Below are 17,447 nucleotides of genomic sequence, written 5' to 3' on the forward strand. Positions count from 1 at the left end.
AGTCCTTCCTCTTCTAGGGACCTAGCAACCCCAACCCCCTCAAGCCGGTGCAATGATAGCTCTTAAGACGTCCAGGGCTCCATGGGGTCCAGGCAGCTGGGCAGAAATGCAGGTCTCACCAGAGGCAGCCACATCTGAGCAGGCAGTGCCCTGGGAGCAGTATTTCAGGTGGCCCCTCACCTGGGCAGGACCTAGTCACACCCCCAGGAGGGACCGTAGGCAGGGCAGGGCTTCCCTTCTTCCCATGCCCTCCCGCTGCCGGATGCCCTCCTGGAAGCCGCTTGTCCAGCTATGGCCCTACACTCCAAGCCAGGCCTCCTACCCAGGTCCATGTCAACAGCCCTCGGCCGCTGGGAGTAGGGCACGTTCTTGTAGATAGCGTCGAGGATCTTCTCCTTGACCTGTGTGATGGTGTCACAGTTTAACACCTTCACTGGGATTTCCGGACTGTTCTCGTTGTCGGGGTTGACGCAGTTCAGGATCTGCAAGAGGAAAAGAGGGGGAGCATGAGTGCGTTGAGGGGGCAGTGGAAGGGGAGGAAGCGAGGCCTCGGAAGGCACCTTCTCTTTCCAAGGCCCCCGCCCTCACAGGAGAAACGGGGTGCCTGTCTGTCTGTGCCTCACTTGCTTTCACCTCCCTGCCATTTGCCAATGACAGCCAGAGTCATTCTGCCCACCCCTTATTTCTCAAAGAATCGGAACTCTACTTTCCAGCTCCTGGATGGCTTATGGGATCTATCATCCTGGAACAGGCCATCCTGGGCCTCAGAGATGGCTCCAGGTGTATCCAGGGCTGGCCCCCCACTTCCCCAAAGCCTCCCTATTAGGAATCCACAGATTCACATTCCTTCCCACAACACTGATTTTCTCATACCTAATGATGAGTGATCTTTCTCCACCCAATATTATCTCTGGTAAACTGAGGCAAGAGCTCTATGGGCCCACTAAATGAGGTGCGAGGGCACCCAGGTAGGTCTACCTGGCCTTGGTACACTTGGACTTGCCCCCTGACTGGCTGGTCTCCCAGCCTCTTTATTGACCCCTCAGACTGGTTTTGTGGTCAGAGGGGAAAGCAGGAACCAGAGCTTCTGGCCTCCTTACCAGGGTCTTGTACTCGATCTGCTGCCGGATGAGTTTGTCCTCGCTCAGAGAGTAGCGGGCCTCGCCCGTGATGGCGTCGATGGGGCCCTTCTCCATCTGCTGCTTGATGGCGCAGTAGAGCATGAAGAGTGGCTCCCCCGCGCACTCCTGCGGGCGAAGGCAGGGTGGTGGCACCGGCTCCACCCCGTCCTCTCCCGATCACACTCCCAGGCCCGCCTTGCTTTGCAGCACCCCAGCCGGGTAGGTCCCTGTTCCTGAGGGGCTCCCCATGCAGCCCCGATGGCCGGGCTCAGAGGAGCAGCCCCTCATCTTGCTCTCAACCGCGGCCCCCGTCCCACTCCCACTCACCTTCAGGAACTTGTGCAGGAGGAAGGCAAACCAATTGGTGAGCATCTTCTCGGCCACAGACTCTGTCCTGGGGTGGGAGAAGGGACAAAGAACAGTCTTTTAGGAAGGGTTTCAGGGTAGGGGTTTCATTGTGTGGCGGATGGCCCAAGAGAACAACAGGGCACTGAAGGACACCTGGGTCCTCGCTCAAGTCCACCAGTAACTACAAGTGTGACCTTGGGCCAGAGGTTTCTTCTTCCTGGGCCTTAATTTCCTGTGAAAATGAACTGGTACTCCATGCTGTCGGGGAAAGTACCCAGTTCCCCATCCCACAGGGGTACAAGGAACCAGTTCTCCCGATTCCCTTCTGGCCTCCGGGTGATATATAGTTTCCCCAGCCCTCTGGGATTTCCTGCATGCCTGAATGCTATACTCTGTTTTGCAGGTACCAGGTACCTGCCCCTCCAAACACTCAGAGCCAGATTGCCTGGGTTCAAATCTTGGCTCTGCCATTTACAGGCTGGGTGACCTTGGGGAAGTGATTTCGTCTCTTTGGGTTCAGTTTCCCCATCTCTAAATGGGGATCATCATCCTCATCACCATCATCTATCCCACAGGATGGTTGTCAAGGTTGAATGAGTTAATATATGTAATGCCTGGTATCCAACAGCTATCATAATTGCTGTCGTGCAGGGTCATGAATTCCAGCCCTTCAGGTAGAGAGCAGTGTGTTCAAGTGTTTAGCTGACAGGGATCTGCTTCTGCAAGTGCGCCCCTCCCCCACCCCCATCCTCGGCTGCCGATCTTGGGACTCAGGAAAGAACAAAACTGCTGTGACAGATCCTCCGTGATGAGAATGCCTGAGGGGTATTTTAACTCCCTGCAACTGGTGCAAATTATACCCTCTATTTGCAGTAAATCCCAGGCATTTGCCAGGGCCGCTCCCAAATCTGGGCCCACGAGAGAGTGACAATGCAGAAGAAATCATATGTTTCTCCCTTGGCCCCGCCCAGCCCGCCCCCCCCCCGCTCTGTGCCTGAGATTAGCTCTAATGTAAATACAACAGTTCTTAATGAGAGTTTCTAATGCTCACGCTGGCAGGATGGGGGCTCAGTACGCATAAGACAAAGCCATTCTTCTTCCCTCCTCACCCCACATGGGGCCTGGAAGTCTGAGGCCTTGCTAGGAGAAGGCTGAACGGAAGGCCGAGAAATACAGGTGGCTTATTCCAAAGCTGTGCTAGGCTCCCTGGGGCCTCCAGAAAGGGTGAGCTCGGGGATGGATACCGAGGTCTCCAACCCTCTCCTGCCAGGACAACGGCAACTGGGGAGGGGGCATGTGGTGGATGCTGGGGATTCAGGTCAGGGAGCTGAGACCCGGAGATACAGGCAGCACCAAATCTCCAGCCTGGTGCTGTCCAACCTTCTGCTGGCTGGAAATGTTCTCCATCTGTGCCATCCAATATGGCGGCCAATGTGTGGCGACATTGGTGGAGTGTGGCTAGTGCCATGGAGGAACCGAATTTTACATTTTCCTTCATTTAAATTAACAGTCACATGTAGCTACCCTGTTGGACAGCGTAGTTCTAGATGCGCAGGGAGGGAGATTGTGAGACAGGTGCTCTTGGTGTCTTTTTGTCTATGAGGAAACTAAACAGCAGAGAGGCCATGTCACTGGCCCAAGTTCACACAACTAGCAGGTGGCAGAGCTGGGGATCGAGCCGAGATCTGAGCCAAGGCCTGTGTCCCTCCATCATGTTTAGCAGCTGTAGACACCACATGGCCGCCTGGCCAAAGGAAGATCAGATTCTGTACTGTGAGAAGTGTGAACACATGCTTTTCTGGGGAGGGGACGCCTCTCTCATGCTGCTTATGGGACCTGCTCTCATAGGCCCTGTGTCCCTGCTCAGGTGCCCGCCACCCCCGCCCCCCGCCCCGGCCCTGGCCGCAGCTCAGACCTCCGGAGAAGCAGCTTGGGGTGGTTCTTGTTCTCCAGGTTCTTGTCGATGAGGTCGGAGAGCAGCTGCTTGAGGACGTCGGTGGCATACTCCAGGCGGCCCTGCAGGCCAGTCATGATGAGCGAGGCCACGTTGCCACGGTCGCGCATGGAGAAGCTGCGCTGCAGCTCCAGGGTGCGAATGAAGGTCAGCAAAAACACCTTGTTGTTGATGAGTTGGGCGAAGAGCTTCAGGGCCTTCTCCACGTGCTGCTGCCCATTCCCCTGCACCTGGGTGGGCGCGATAGCATACTCTCAGAGCACAGCTCCTGGCCTCCTAGCCCGGCTCTCACTCAGGGTCTTTGCTGGTGGTATTAGCAGCTGTGGCACCGCTTCCATGACACCCGCAAGCACCCCAGCCACGGAGATGTAGGAGTGGCTGGTCCCTGAAGTCTACAGCCTGCTCTGACTTTCCCCTGGGCTGAGAGGGCTGGGCTCCAGGCGGGGCCCTCGATGGTGATGCTGTCCATCGATTTTTCTCAAGGATGCCCCACCAGACCCATTCGGCTTTCTAGCTTCCCCTGAATCACCTCTATCCCAATTTACTATCTTTAGTAAAACAAACCAACAAATGAATAAACAAACCTCACAGACTCATAGGTCTTTCCTTGAGCCATCTGAAATCCATTTCAGAATGAGACAGAATTGTAGTTAATTAATTCAGTCATTAATTTAAAAATGAAAAACCATGAGCATTGCCCAGGAATCGTCTCAAAGAACCAGAGTGGCTCCCTTGGCCATGACCTTCCTCATCAGAAATAACCCCGTTGCAGTGATGCTGTTACAAGCTATTTTTCCTCCTCGCTCCTGACCTTTCTCCAAGCGGCTGGCTTATCCTGGGACACCAGGCCCTGCGTCCCTACTGTGCAGCTGGGTCAGGGAGGCCGGCTTTACCTCCAGCTCGCGCAGGACGGGATGGTCCTCAATGCCGGGGAACAGGACTCGCATGGCATAGGTGCGATAGTCCAGGTAGGGGATTCCCGAGCGGTCCAGGTCGCTGGTCAGCTCATTAATGTCGGTCTGGAGCTCGGCAAATGCTACGAAAGTGCAGTGGAGACAGGGGGGCTCAGGAGGGGAACCCGAGCAGGGGAGGGAGAGGCAGGAGAGGAGGGCCTGGGGGGTACGACAGAAAGGGTCATAGGGGTGCATCTCCACAGGGGGTGAGATATCTCCAGGCCGCCTTTCTGAGGTGGTGGCGATAGAGGTGATTTTTATGTTATTTCCTTTTCTGTGCTTATCTAGAATTTTGAATTTTCTTTTTGTGTATTAAAAGTGTAGTTGAAACAAAGAAAAACGAAGAACACCGTGACCTGGGTCATGCATGTACTGCAGGTTCTGGAAGCAGGTGAGAGATGGTGGCCAAGGGGATCAAGCAAAGACCAAAACAAGTAGCTTTGCTCCTTTTTTCCAAGCGAGAGACTAAATCAAGATGCAAAAACACTGGGGACAACAAAAATCAAAACTACCATGAGATCCCACATCATACGCACTAGGGAGGCTATTTCAAGAAATGGAAAATAACAAACATTACGAGGACGTGGAAATATTGGAATCCTCATACATTGCTGGTGGGAATGTAAATTGGTACAGCTGCTCTGGAAAAGGATTTGGTAGTCCCTTAAACAATTAAATGTGGAATTACCACGTGACCCAGCAATTCCACTCCTAGGTATCTGCCCAAAAGAACTGCAAGCGGGAATTTGAACAGATACTTGTACATGCATGTTTATAGCAGCATTATTCATAATAAATAGCCAGAAGGTGAAAACAACCAAAATGTGAAAGAGGAATGGATAATCAAAATGTGGTCTATACATTCAATGGGATATTATTCAGCCTTGTAAAGGAAGAAAATTCTGTTGCATGCTACAACATGGATGAATTTGAGGACATTATGCTAAGTGCAATAAGCCAGACACAAAGAGACAAATACTGTACGATTGCACATATACGAAATACCTGGAGTAGTCAAATTCATAGGAACAGAAAGTGCAATGGTAGTTGCCAAGGTGAGGTGAGGGGGTAATTGGGGTTATTGTTTAGTGGATATAGTGTTTCAGCTGGGGAAGAAGAGAAACTTCTGGAGATGAATGGTGGTGGTGGCTACACAGCAAAGCGGATGTACTTAATGCCACAAAACTGGAGGAGGGGCGAACACTGGGGGGTAGAGACAGTGAGGGTTAAGACAGTAAATTTTATGTTATGTATATTTTAATACACACATGCACACAAGAAACTGAGAACAAAACTAAACCCAGCCTTGGGGTGCCCTGGGCACAAGGCCCTCAGCTGACAGGGCATCCTCCCCTTGGGCAGGCCTGTCTCCTGGTGAGCTCCTCTCCCCTCCTCCCCAGCCTGGAACCAGGAGGAGCCCTTTCCTTAGCCCGGCTCTTCCCTGACAACTAGCAGAGGGCTTGTTTCTGATCCTGTTTGCAGCAAAAGGAGAAATGTTTTGATACCTAATTAAAATGTTTACCCGGAGAGCCACTGGGTCCTCAGCCTAGGGGACAACCAGGTAAACCCGTCACCTTACAGCTGTGGCTGCGTGAGAGGTGGAAGAAAACACAGTCTCCGCTCCCACACATGTCCAAGGCCAAGGACACCAGCAAGCCTGGTTCAGAGGCTCAGCCTGCTGCACTCATGGAAAACAAATCCTGGGGGTGGAGGTGGGGCGGGGGATGAGGTGGGAGCAGGTGAGATGCTCTCCACCTTTCCCGTAGCGGCTGCTTCCGCGTGCTCCCGGGACGTTATGCAAAAGGAGCCGGATGCTCCCACATGGGGGATTCTGACCGTGGGGAGACTGAGGCTCTGAGAGGGAGAGGAAGGGGGCCGGGTTGCGGGATGAGTCAGAGTCGGGGGACAGAACAATGTGACCAGGCCTAGGGCCTCACCTTGGGCATTCTTAATAGGACTTGTTGGCCCTGAGGGCACAGGAAGTTTAGGGAAAAGAGGCCAAAGGGGAGTGCAATGGCTTGGGGTGGAAGGGATGGGAGCGAAGAGGAGCTGTCGATAAGGACGGGTTAGTAAGGTAGTAAGAGGGACGTGAGAAGCGAGGCTGTGCCGCCACTGACCTTCCTTACACTCCAAGGCCACCCGGGACTCCAGGTTGTCCATCTGCATTTGGAGCCTCTTCAGAGTGAGGTCATTTTCTCGAGATTTCCGCTTGTAGGCAATGAGGACGATGATGACAATGATGAGAAGGAGGCTGCCGCCTGCCGCGATGCTGATGATGGCTGGCAGGGTCAGCAAGCTGTCTGAGATGACACTCACCGAGCCAGGAGAGAACACCATCCCGCCCACGTGAACCTGTGCATTGCACACACATAGATGCTGTAGAGCCCTGGCATGCCATGGAATCCTTGTCGTTTCAGAAAGGACAGGAGAGGCCACACGCACACAGTGCAGTCTGGACGCAAAACAACTTCCTGCTGATTATCTGCCTACCTTTTCTTGTGTTCTCAACTTCTACCCATTTTAACACACGACTTGGAAATAGGGTATGGAAAAGATGGAAGACAGAGCCTTTCTTTATGACAGATCACATATATGCATGGAGTGGAAAGGAGGGACTAACAAAAGAAGAGGGCTCACTCACCATGACCTTGTGCTGCCCCGTGAGGTTGGGGGGCTCGCAGAGGAGCTGTGTCTCCGACACAGTGACAGCACATGGGGTCTCTCCAATCAGCACTGTGTAGTTGAGTTTGGCACCTCCAGAGGCAGGAGGGCAGAGGTTTTTGCCCTGTAGATAACAGTAATCTTAATAGGAGTAATTGACACAGGCTTGCAGAAGTTAATTGCCTTTTTAAAAAAAGATGAAGGAGGTAGATTAAGGAGGGGAGGGCAACAATGCAAAAAGAAATCAAGTCCATGGTAAGTTTTTGGAGAGGACGTCAAACAGCCACAATTTAGACAGAAAGAGAGAAATGACGGGAGGAGAAAATGAAAGAGAAGAAGAGATTGGGAAAGAGAGGAAGGGGAGACAGAACACTAAACAAATGAAACTTTGGGGCAGGACGTGTGGGAAATAATGAAAGTTATGCAGTAACAAAACACTTGTGCCAGGAAACTGTGGCCTCCTGGAACATGTGTGCCAGTTACGGTGGCCGTGGAAGCAGTCGATAAAAGCAATGGTTGCTTCCAACTCACTGCAGAACTTCTGGGTCCCAAAGCTCACAAGAGCAAGCCAAAATGTTCTAAAGTGTTTCTTGGGACTCTCAGGCGCAAGATATATCACTCGATGGGTCAACAAGCTGTAAACAAGCTCCCTCTGCAGGGAGACGCCAGCTTCGTGAGTCCACATGTGCAGCAGCAGAACAAAAAAGCCCAGGAGAGGGGGTGCTCTCTTCCATCTCCGCCCTCCCCACATTCCTACCTTCAGAATGATGGGGGATCCCGGCTTCTGATCCAGGACTCCAGTAGGACTGAGCAGTTCAAAGGTCGGGTTGGGGTAGTAGATGAACTTGGTGTCGTTGTAGATGAGCAAGGACTGTACATTGTTGAAGACGAAGCCAAACTCGTCTGGCCGCTCCACAGTGTCCAGGCCCGGCCGGTAGTCCGTGGTCAGAGAGGGCGCCAGGCAGGTGAGGGTGGTGGTGTTTACAGCTTTGCACACCTGCGGGGCCCGGAGTGCAGAACTCAAACGCTGAGCGGGTGACGTCGGGGTCCCGTGCCACCCTTCCCACCCTCTGCTTGCTTTGGTTGTCACCATTGTGTTACTTGCTTGTCTTTATTACATGGTGAACCTCTTGAGAAAAAGGGCTGTGAACTTAATTTCGGGGGGATGCATTTTAACTTCATTCATTTATTCACCAACACTGCCTGAGTGCCTACTTTGTGATAGGTACTGTTCTAAGATTTGGGGCTATCTCGTGAAATAGATTCAACAAGAATAATACAGTCCTGGCAGAGGGCTGGGAACACAGTAGGGATGAGGGAGCACGGAAAGTTTGAGGAAAAAGTAGGGCAGAAGCAGTGCAGGGTGTGAGTATGAGTGTGAGCGTGAGTGTGTGTGGGGGGGTGGGGCACATAGTAGGTGTTCAGTTAATGTTCACTGACTATGTTGATGAATAAAAAGGAGACTTCAACTCTTTAAATGTTCTACTTAGGATCTCTCTCTTCTCCAACCAAGTGTCCCTAACTCTGCACGGGGTAAACTTCGATATCGACACTGATTTCATAATGTCCTCTCCTTCTTGGAGGATCCCAGTCTCCCAGCTAAAATCCTAGCTGGGCTGGCTCCTCCTTAGCACGCCATGTTCTCCTCTGCTTTAGTTCCAGGGCTGCTCAAGGCAGCAGTCAGACTAAAGAAACCACTACAGGACCCACGTGGGACTTGGGAAGAAAACCGGGACTTCTACCCCCATGGCTCAACTTGGGTTTTGGGAGCCACAGTGTCCCAGCGACAGCCAAGGGCATCTGTGAGAACTCGGTCTACTCAAGTACATGTTGTCCTGGCAGGTCCACACGTGTGTCTGGCCAACATACACAAACACGGACTTCATGTTCAGAAAACAAGACCGCGTGTGAAATTGCAAAAAAGCTGACACTTGCACGGAGATTACGTCAGAGCTCCGAGGCCCAGTGTTAACCCTCGCTTTCCAGAGGGAGTCTGCGCTTAAACCACCCCTCCCTGAGGGCTTCAGGCCATACTGGAGGTCAGTTACCATTCCTGCCCTTTTCGGCTCACACTTCAGTAGCTCCTTGGACGTCCCTTTTCATGTTCTAGCTGGGGACATTTTGTCATGAGAAAAATGGGGGTACAGTCCAACGGGTAGAGTTGAGTCGGGGAGTCTCAAGCTCCGGGCTCTGCGAAGCAGACACGCCACCCACTCCCCACCCCACTTCGTCCCCGCTCATCCCAGTCCCTCCGACTGGACTCTTTTATGAATAAGCAAATCACTCCCAAACAAGGGGCCTCTGTTTGCTTCCCGCCCTGTGCTGCATCGGCACTTTGTTTGCCAAACATTCCTTTGGGTTTTGTGGCCTTCCCTTTGGCCCTTCTTACTTCTCGCTGGGGCTGCTTCATGACCCAAAGGCAAAGGGAGGCCTGGTGAGCTGAGGCTGCCATGGGGCCCGAGCATGGCTGAGGGGCCATGTGCTTCTCTTCTCCACTCCCGAAAGAGAAGGCCCAAGGCAGAGTTCATGAGCTTCCTACCGTGGAGTCAGGCTTGATAGAAAACTGCAGACCCCAGGCCTCTCCTGGAGGCGTGCTAGCCTGCAGACCCCAGGCAGGTCACTACTAAGCTGAGGGCCTCCAACTCACAAGAGGGTAGAACTAGAAACTACTTCTTAACTCCTTGAAACACTGAGGTCATGGTGGGTGGGTTGGGGGGCTGCTGTGGAGATCCCTGCTCAGGTCTGCTGGGAGAGGAGAGGGCTTCTGGGACTGAGCCTTCTGAGGCAGAGGCCTCCCAGCCCAGCCTTCTCTTCCAATGGCTTCCCCAGGACTAATGCTGCAGCCTTTGGCGGTGGACCATGCCCGTCACATACTCATTCTCCCAAATTCCCTCTGTGCTATATTGACCATGTCTTTTATCTTCTGTGTTCTGGCGCTTTAACATCTGGGGCCTTGCTGACCCTGGAGAGACTGCCCCTCACCAGGCTCGCTAGTTCCTGGGGCAGCAAACAATCTGCTACCTGCTAGAGCATGCTGTTGGAACACGAACAACCAATCCACACCCCCAACCACCTCCTTTCACACTGTGGGAATCTATCCACTCTATCCACCTTCCCTAACCCCACCAGGGCCAGGTGCCAGACACCTGGGGCAGCCCTTCTGCCCCAGAGCCCAGTAAAATGCTCCAAGTTGGCCCCTCCTACACTTGCTTATCTCGCCTTGCTAGTTCCTTCCGTAGAAACCACAACAAAGGCTCTTGCCCATTGCCTTTTCTCCTTCTGCTTTCTAAACTACCCTGGGGCTTCCCTGCGTGCGTAACCCCTATCCCTCCATTGTGGCATGGCCCCCTTCTCTTGGGATTGGTCAGTTTAACCAACTATCTTTCCAGTGGCAGTCATCTCCTGGTCTGTTGGCCTTGCCATACCTGAATAATAAGGCAAGCTAAATTTTAAAAACGTACCTAATTTGTTTTGGGGTTTCATCCTTCCTGTGAACTCACTATTCCCATCCCTACCCCTCACTCTCCTCCCTTTCATTTAGGCCCTAGAGGTGGACAGTTGGACACACAGCTACTGGGGACACTTGGTCTGGAAATAGAGTGGGGACAGAGACCCTTTTACCTGTGGATCAAGTTCTACACATGGGATAAAGAGGCGTGTGCCTGCTCAGCCCAAAGAGTGGATACTGAAAGGATGACCCAGGTGTCCCTATGTCTCTGGCATGATGGAATGCCAAGCCCAGGAACATCTCATGTGGTCTAATTACAGAGAGTTCAGATGTTTGGCATCTAGCCCAGCCCTGCAACCAGCCACCTTCATGACTGGGGGCAAGTTTCCTCAACTGTCCAAGGAGGAGGTTGGACCAGATGATCCCTGAGACTGTTCCAGATCTAGCTTTCCAGAACCCTGTCATTTTGTGTATTTCTGTTTCCTAAGGAAGCCTCAAGCATGCTGGGAATGTGTCAGGGATAGGAGGGTAGATATAAAACAATCTTTCTCATCTCCATCTCAGCCTAGGCGATCTCTTGAAGGTCGAAGCAGTAATAATAGTAATTCATATGAGGAATAGTGGCCATAATTTATAATACCAGCATCTCCTGGACTATAATTATGAATACAATAATGTTTCAGAAAATATTAGCTAAGAAGAGTGAGATGGAGCCAGTGGAACTAAAAAATTTATAACATATCAGATATTCTGCTCTTATGATAGAAAATTTCTTTAAAATCACAAAAATCCTTACTGAAAAAAATGGAATTACATGGCTCTGCACAGAGGAATAGAGTAAAATGTTCAACCTGATTATTTTAGTGACCAGGATGGAACCATCTGCATGCAGTGACTAACGTTTATTAAGTGCCAACCTAGCGCTGGCCAGCTGCTGCAGGTTACAAACCTGTGAGGTGAGTCTTATCACCATTTATAGCCGAGGATGGGGGATCAGAGAGGTTAACTGACTTGAACATGGTTGCTCAGCTAATAGATGGCAGTGTCCTGCTTCCGATCCAGAAGTATCTGAATTTGGAGCCAGAATTTCTTCACCCTCTCACACTGCTTCATATCAGACCTTAAAGTGAGCATGACATAAAACAGGAACCCTTTTGTGCTGTATCTTAAGCTCAGAAGGCACTACGTTTATATACTCATTATATCACCTTCTGATAGGAAATTATTATATCATAATTATAAAATTCATTGTCACGCTCAGGTGTTTGAAGCCATGATTCCAGACTCAGTCTTGAGCCAGCTTCCTTCTCCTGTAGTCAGATGCTCCCAACACAGAGCTCATCACATTGCAAAACACAGACACACAGCTGAGTCTGCTGAGGGCAGAACGGGCCAGTGGTTACTCACATTGACAGATTCTTTGCCATTAAACTTGACCCGGATCCTTGGCTCCTGAATGACATCCAGGTTGAAGCCTGTGATGGTCAGGGGGGTGTGGCCACTGGGAACAAGAAGAGTCTAGGTTAGGTAAAAACCCTCTCAAACTGCCATCTCAATCCCTCGCAAGCCACACTAGGGCTGAAGGGGTGACACCACGCGGCACTGGGTGCCTCCTCCAGCCTCTGCCTCACCTGGCGATGCTCCACTCTGGCTCGATGCGCTGCACCCGGGGGTCGTCTATGTACTCGAACTGCAGGCTGTTATCCACGTGGGCTCGGTCGACACTCACGGAAACGGGGACTGGGCCCAGTCCATTGGACGATGGGGGCGAGACGCACACGATCTCATTCATCGACCGCCTGCCAGGGGGACAGCAGGAGGGTTGTGAAGAAGGGCATGGGCAACAGGGGGCACCCTCTGGCTTGAAAAGGGGTTTTCTGCAGGCCAGCAAGTGTCCTCTGTCCTGTAATATGGTATACTACGGAACACGGCCCTCTTCAGTGGATATCAGTGCCTCCTTTTACCTGAGATCCAACTCTGGATTAGGAAGGAGCGAGTTGGAGAACGGGATTAAACGTGGGGCAGCGGCGGGGCTTCCTGGGCTTTGGGAGGACTCCACTTTCCTGGATTTTTCTAGACTACGACTACTTAGCTGGTGCTTAGAGTCCAGAGAGTCAGTTAATAAATATTCATTGAGCACCCACTATGCAGAGAAGTGGACACACAGTCCTTGCCCTTAGGGAGTTTATGGTCCAAGGAGGCAATTATCAGATAATACTGGCCGAGTTGGGTTCTCGTCCATGGAGCCTTTCACAATTCTCTCAGGATTCTCTACGTCTCCATTGGAGGCATCTGACAAATAGCAGGTGTTCAGGTTTCCAGGCCCAAAGGATGCCCTGAGAATGAGTCTGTGTGTTTGTTGAGGATGGCCATGCAATGTTCACGTTTCTCAAGTGACCACAGTGGGTATCCAATGAATGTGTGGTCCTGATGGTGACCAGAGAGCTCTTGGGAGCCTTTCTCATCTGCGGTTCCCATGACCGTCACTTCTAATTATTTCTAGAAGGATCCAGACCCTGTGATATACGAGATATACATTGACTAGTGGAATATTGTTCTCACAGTGACTGGAATGGTGCTTGAGTCCAGGATGTAGCATATAACATGAAGATGACGGGTAGGCACGTGTATGAACATGCACAAGAACATGTGTGCACAGGCCACATGAGGACAGTCTTTTTGTGCTCGTCCGAGGCCTCTTACCCATAGAACTCGCAGGTCTGATTGCCCAGGTACACGGCCACGCTGCTCCCAGCCCCAAGGTAATGGCCTGTGATGGTCACCATGGTGCCTCCTGACTCTGGCCCTCGGATGGGGTTGAGTGACATCACGGAAGGGTTCTTTGGGAGGAAGCAGAGAAATGATCACAGCTCGGGTTTTTCCCAAAGGGATGGACCCAAGCTAGACTTAAGGATGGAAGGAGGGACAAACTCCATGCTCAGAGTACAGGTACTTTTCTACCCTTTCGAATCCCAGACACTCTCTCTGCCTGGAGCTGAGACCCTTTCGAAGAAGAAGCTCCAGACATATGCAGGGAAGGCAGAAAGGTCATGTTTTGGAATTAATTAACTCCCCGGGGAATCTCATGCTCATAATACTGATGGGAAGGCCGAGGTGACAGTGACTAATCTATCAATTAGTTTACAAATTGAGAACAATTTGGAAATGCTTCTCTATCTAGAGCCTGTACTGATTTTTTTGGCACAAAATCGATAGAGTTGAATAAAGCATCCCTGCCTGGATTGGGCCACCGAGAGGCGAAAGTCCTCCATTCAGGGTCTATGCACACGTCCTTCTTCTGTCCCTCTCTAAACATATGCGAAGGGCACGGCAGGGTGCCTGGTGCAGGGAGCTGTCAGTAAACGTTAGAGATGGCTTCCCCAACCTGTATCAGGAAGATGGCCCATCACTGGCTGGGATTTTCTAGTAAGCTCATTAAGTTGTAAAAGTAAGCCTGAAGCTTAAAAGAAATGTCATTTAGCCTAAAATACATCAGGCAGCTGACCTAAATCGGAAAGGAATTGCTTCTGTCTGTAGGGCAGCGGAGAGGAGTCGAAAGTGCGTTTAACTGAGCAACTACCCAGGCCTGAAGTAGCCACATTAGCCACTCACTAGTGACGGGCCCTAAAGCAAATTTCTACATCACCCCGGGCTTTTGTTTGCTCCTCTGTCAAGAGAGGAAAGTGGACTAAATTATCTGTAAAGCTTCTCCCTGCTCTGGCATTCTACAGTTCTCTCTCCATCTAGTGTGTGTGTTTGCGTCTCATACAAGGCCCTGATGGGGCAGGTTGGTGACAGATAGGCAGCGATTCTCTCCAATTCGAGAGAGAAGAGTACATGAAAGAGGCACAGATGCTGGGATGAGAAGGCAGAGACTGAAAGACCCGCAAGAAGCAGTAAAAGACTTAAGAGAAGAGACTCTTGTGGTTTAATGAATTTTCAAAACTCTTAGCAAGGCTGGTTTGACCCCACCTGCTGGCACTGACACTTTTTTTTATGAAGAATTTCATGTGGCAATGCAGGTAAGTGTCAGAAAAGTGACTCTAAGGCCCCAGAAGCAAGTCATCGATTCAGTAAGAATTTAGCCCTGGTGGACTCCAGGGCCTCAGAAGCAAGTTATTGATTCAGCAGGAATACAGTGCCAGCTTTAAAGAAAGACTTTGATCCTACTGCCTGTTGCCTGAGTGTGAAGAGATGTTTTCGGGTGCGAATGTGTGCATATGTGTGTACAACCGCACCAACACACATAGCAACTCTCTTGTGCACTTCCATGATCCTGCACACGGACACACGTCACTGCAGATTTCAAGTGACTCCTCTAAATTCCTGTTTATAATGTCCTTGGCAGAAAACAAAGCTTGCTGATAAATACAGACTTTTTAAATTAGGTCCCTCAGGCACTCTGTCCTCATTAGGTTGGTATTAGAGGACAATATAGCATTGGCTGGGACAAAGGACAGCCCCTCCCCACCCTGGGAGGTGCTTTCTAAGATTCGATTTCTAAGAAAGGCCTGGTTTTGCCTTATTTAGAACAGTGCCCTGTGGCTCTATGGGACGCTCTGCAGTGCTGTTAGTCACATACCCGTCCCATCCAGAAAGACAGGCTTGCAAAGTGAGGCTAGAAGTTCCCTTTTCTGGTCTCCTGGAGGTGTCTGACTTGGGGAGGGGGTGCATAGGACCTTCCTGGGAGAAGTGTGGAAGGAAGTGTGCCCTTGCTGGGAGCTGTAGCTTTGCACTAGACCCAGTACTTACCACGAAGGTGTACTGTTGATGGGACTTGGTCATGAACTCTGGCTTACACTCGCCGATGCACAGGCGCACGGGCCCGGAGGTGGTTCCCACGAGGGCATGGCCCATCTCACAGACGATCCTGAGGAGCAAGCAAACCTTCCTGTGAGAGGTGCAGCCAGAGCTGGCATCCCTGCCCCATCTTGCTCACCTAGTACAGTGCATGACTCATCACAGTCATGCCACAGTGCTGGACCAAGACTCAGCTATCTCACCCATCTCGCTGTGAGACCTTTGGGTAAAGTGCTCTCCCTCTCTGGACGTCAGTCTCTCATCTGTACAGTAAGAGGTTGGATGAGAGAATTTCTAAAGCCCTCTGTGCCTTCAGAACGCTATGCTGCCTAATCCTCGGAACAAGCCTGTAGTCCCACTGCTTAGTGCAATGCCTAGGACCCAATATTTGTGGAACAAACCTAATGTCCAACAGAGAGATGTAGGAATCTGCAGTGAAAGAGATGTGTTCTTTCCTAGGTGGTAAGCCAACACGGCAACTCTTCCTAAAAGGGAGTGAGGGCCTATTTGTCAAACTGATTCAATCGTGGTTTCCTGAAGTGAGTTTTAAAAAGAGAATAAACAATCTGGTGAGATAGTGAGAGCCCCAAACGGGAGCACAATGGGAGGAGTGGAGCTCTGTGTCAGTAGGCGAAGGGCTGGGAGTTGGATGAGTTCATTAGGACAGCAGTGGACACCAGACTCCCACTTAATCACAGGCTGAGCATGTTGTGCTGGTGGGCGAGGCAGTGAATCAGCCCTGGGGTTGGAAGTCCTGTCGCACATTAGGAGGAGAGCTGGCGGGAGGAGGGGGTGCCACGTGCTCTCTCCTGAAGTGCAGATCAATACGCTCAGTGACGACTTGGCTGGTGCCTGAGATAAGTTACAACTAGCACGTTTATAGACTGGTTGCCTTGGCCACGGCAGCCACCTAGAAAGGGTGGGCAGTTGAAGGATATGGGAGAGATTGAAGAAATAGGGTTCTTGGGGGTACCTCTTGCCTGGGATTCTAAGGCATGGGGTGAGTGGGAAAAGGCCCCATCGGGCTCAGCAAAAAGGAACTGGGAACTGAGGGAAAGATTTTCCTTCTCTCCCGACACCATGTAAGAGTTCAGAGCAGTCTGGCACCCCAGGTAGGTTTGCTTAGTAGGGAGTCAGCAAAACAGGCCCCCTTTACACTAATCCCCAGCATTATCCTGGCACTGTGGGGAAGATCTGTGTTTAACCGAGCGATGCTTATCTCAACAGCTTCTCTAGGAAGGAAGGTAACTAAACAGAGATTTCATTTCGATGTAATAAAACTTGCATTAAACAAATACACCGCATGCTCGCACACGCAGTGTGCCGCTGATCTCTGTCCCCTTCGTAACAGTTAATCCCAAATAAGCACTTTCACTCCTGGTGAATATTTACTTAACATGCAATAACTGTCTTATTACGTTTAGCATATTAGATTCAACAAGAAAGTACTGAATGCACAAGGAAGGATACGCGCCTGTCCCTTTCTCTATGAATGAATAAATTAATTATGAACCCAGAGTAAAGATGATAGCGATGATCAATTAGTCTTTGACACGTAATTGTCTCCTTAAACCTCATTAGGGGAACATTTGAGAAGTCTAATTTAAGGTACTATGTGTGGCTATCTCCATGCTGCTACCCGCTTACGAAACAGCTCTCTCAACCTGTCTCCTGGGCCCTAACGCCTGCTGCTGCTTGGGGTTCTCTGCCGCCCTGCAAACCATGCCTTGTGCCCTCGAGGACCTCCAGGGGAGAACCAGCTATCCATTGTGGGTGGCCAGGGGGAGAGAGGGCACAGAAGACGAGGGAGCAGATAAGTCTCTTTCCTTCTCTTCTAATCAGGGCTTTCTTGTCCCTCATTCGCCCCCCTGGGACAATCTGTGCCAGAGTGAGTCTCCAAAAGAAAAGAAGGAAGAAATCATGGCAGGCTTGAAATGTGAGAGGAAATATGAAAACGTATAAAGGTCATGGGCATATTTGTTCCTCCCTGGACCATCCCGGGGCCTGTCTCAGAGACAAGAAGGCCTAGAGAGGCCTGTTCAGCCGTCCCTGTAGAAATACTGTCTTTTCTAGGACATTTTTTTTTGCTCAGAGTTCATGTCCCAAAAGATAAGCTTTTCATGGTAAGCATGGGAGATGGGGGATGGGTGGCAGATGGGCAC

The 17,447-nt window shown here is 51.0% G+C and overlaps 1 protein-coding gene across 1 annotated transcript in view; it reads right to left on the reverse strand.

The window, feature by feature from the left end:
• PLXNA2 (plexin A2) overlaps positions 1 to 17,447 on the reverse strand; it is a 212,899-nt gene that overhangs the window by 13,555 nt on the left and 181,897 nt on the right. Inside the window, exons 14-26 of the mRNA XM_011372463.2 lie at positions 15,238 to 15,355; positions 13,189 to 13,325; positions 12,117 to 12,284; positions 11,893 to 11,986; positions 7,795 to 8,034; positions 7,018 to 7,161; positions 6,494 to 6,728; positions 4,317 to 4,459; positions 3,385 to 3,653; positions 1,449 to 1,515; positions 1,101 to 1,247; positions 323 to 482; positions 181 to 191 (exon numbers count right to left, since the gene is read on the reverse strand). Of these exons, the coding sequence (XP_011370765.2) occupies positions 181 to 191; positions 323 to 482; positions 1,101 to 1,247; positions 1,449 to 1,515; positions 3,385 to 3,653; positions 4,317 to 4,459; positions 6,494 to 6,728; positions 7,018 to 7,161; positions 7,795 to 8,034; positions 11,893 to 11,986; positions 12,117 to 12,284; positions 13,189 to 13,325; positions 15,238 to 15,355 (1,933 nt within the window). The remainder of the gene's footprint in view (positions 1 to 180; positions 192 to 322; positions 483 to 1,100; positions 1,248 to 1,448; positions 1,516 to 3,384; positions 3,654 to 4,316; positions 4,460 to 6,493; positions 6,729 to 7,017; positions 7,162 to 7,794; positions 8,035 to 11,892; positions 11,987 to 12,116; positions 12,285 to 13,188; positions 13,326 to 15,237; positions 15,356 to 17,447) is intronic.

The sequence above is a fragment of the Pteropus vampyrus genome, unplaced genomic scaffold, assembly GCF_000151845.1.
Source record: "Pteropus vampyrus isolate Shadow unplaced genomic scaffold, Pvam_2.0 Scaffold207, whole genome shotgun sequence".
NCBI lineage: Eukaryota > Metazoa > Chordata > Mammalia > Chiroptera > Pteropodidae > Pteropus > Pteropus vampyrus.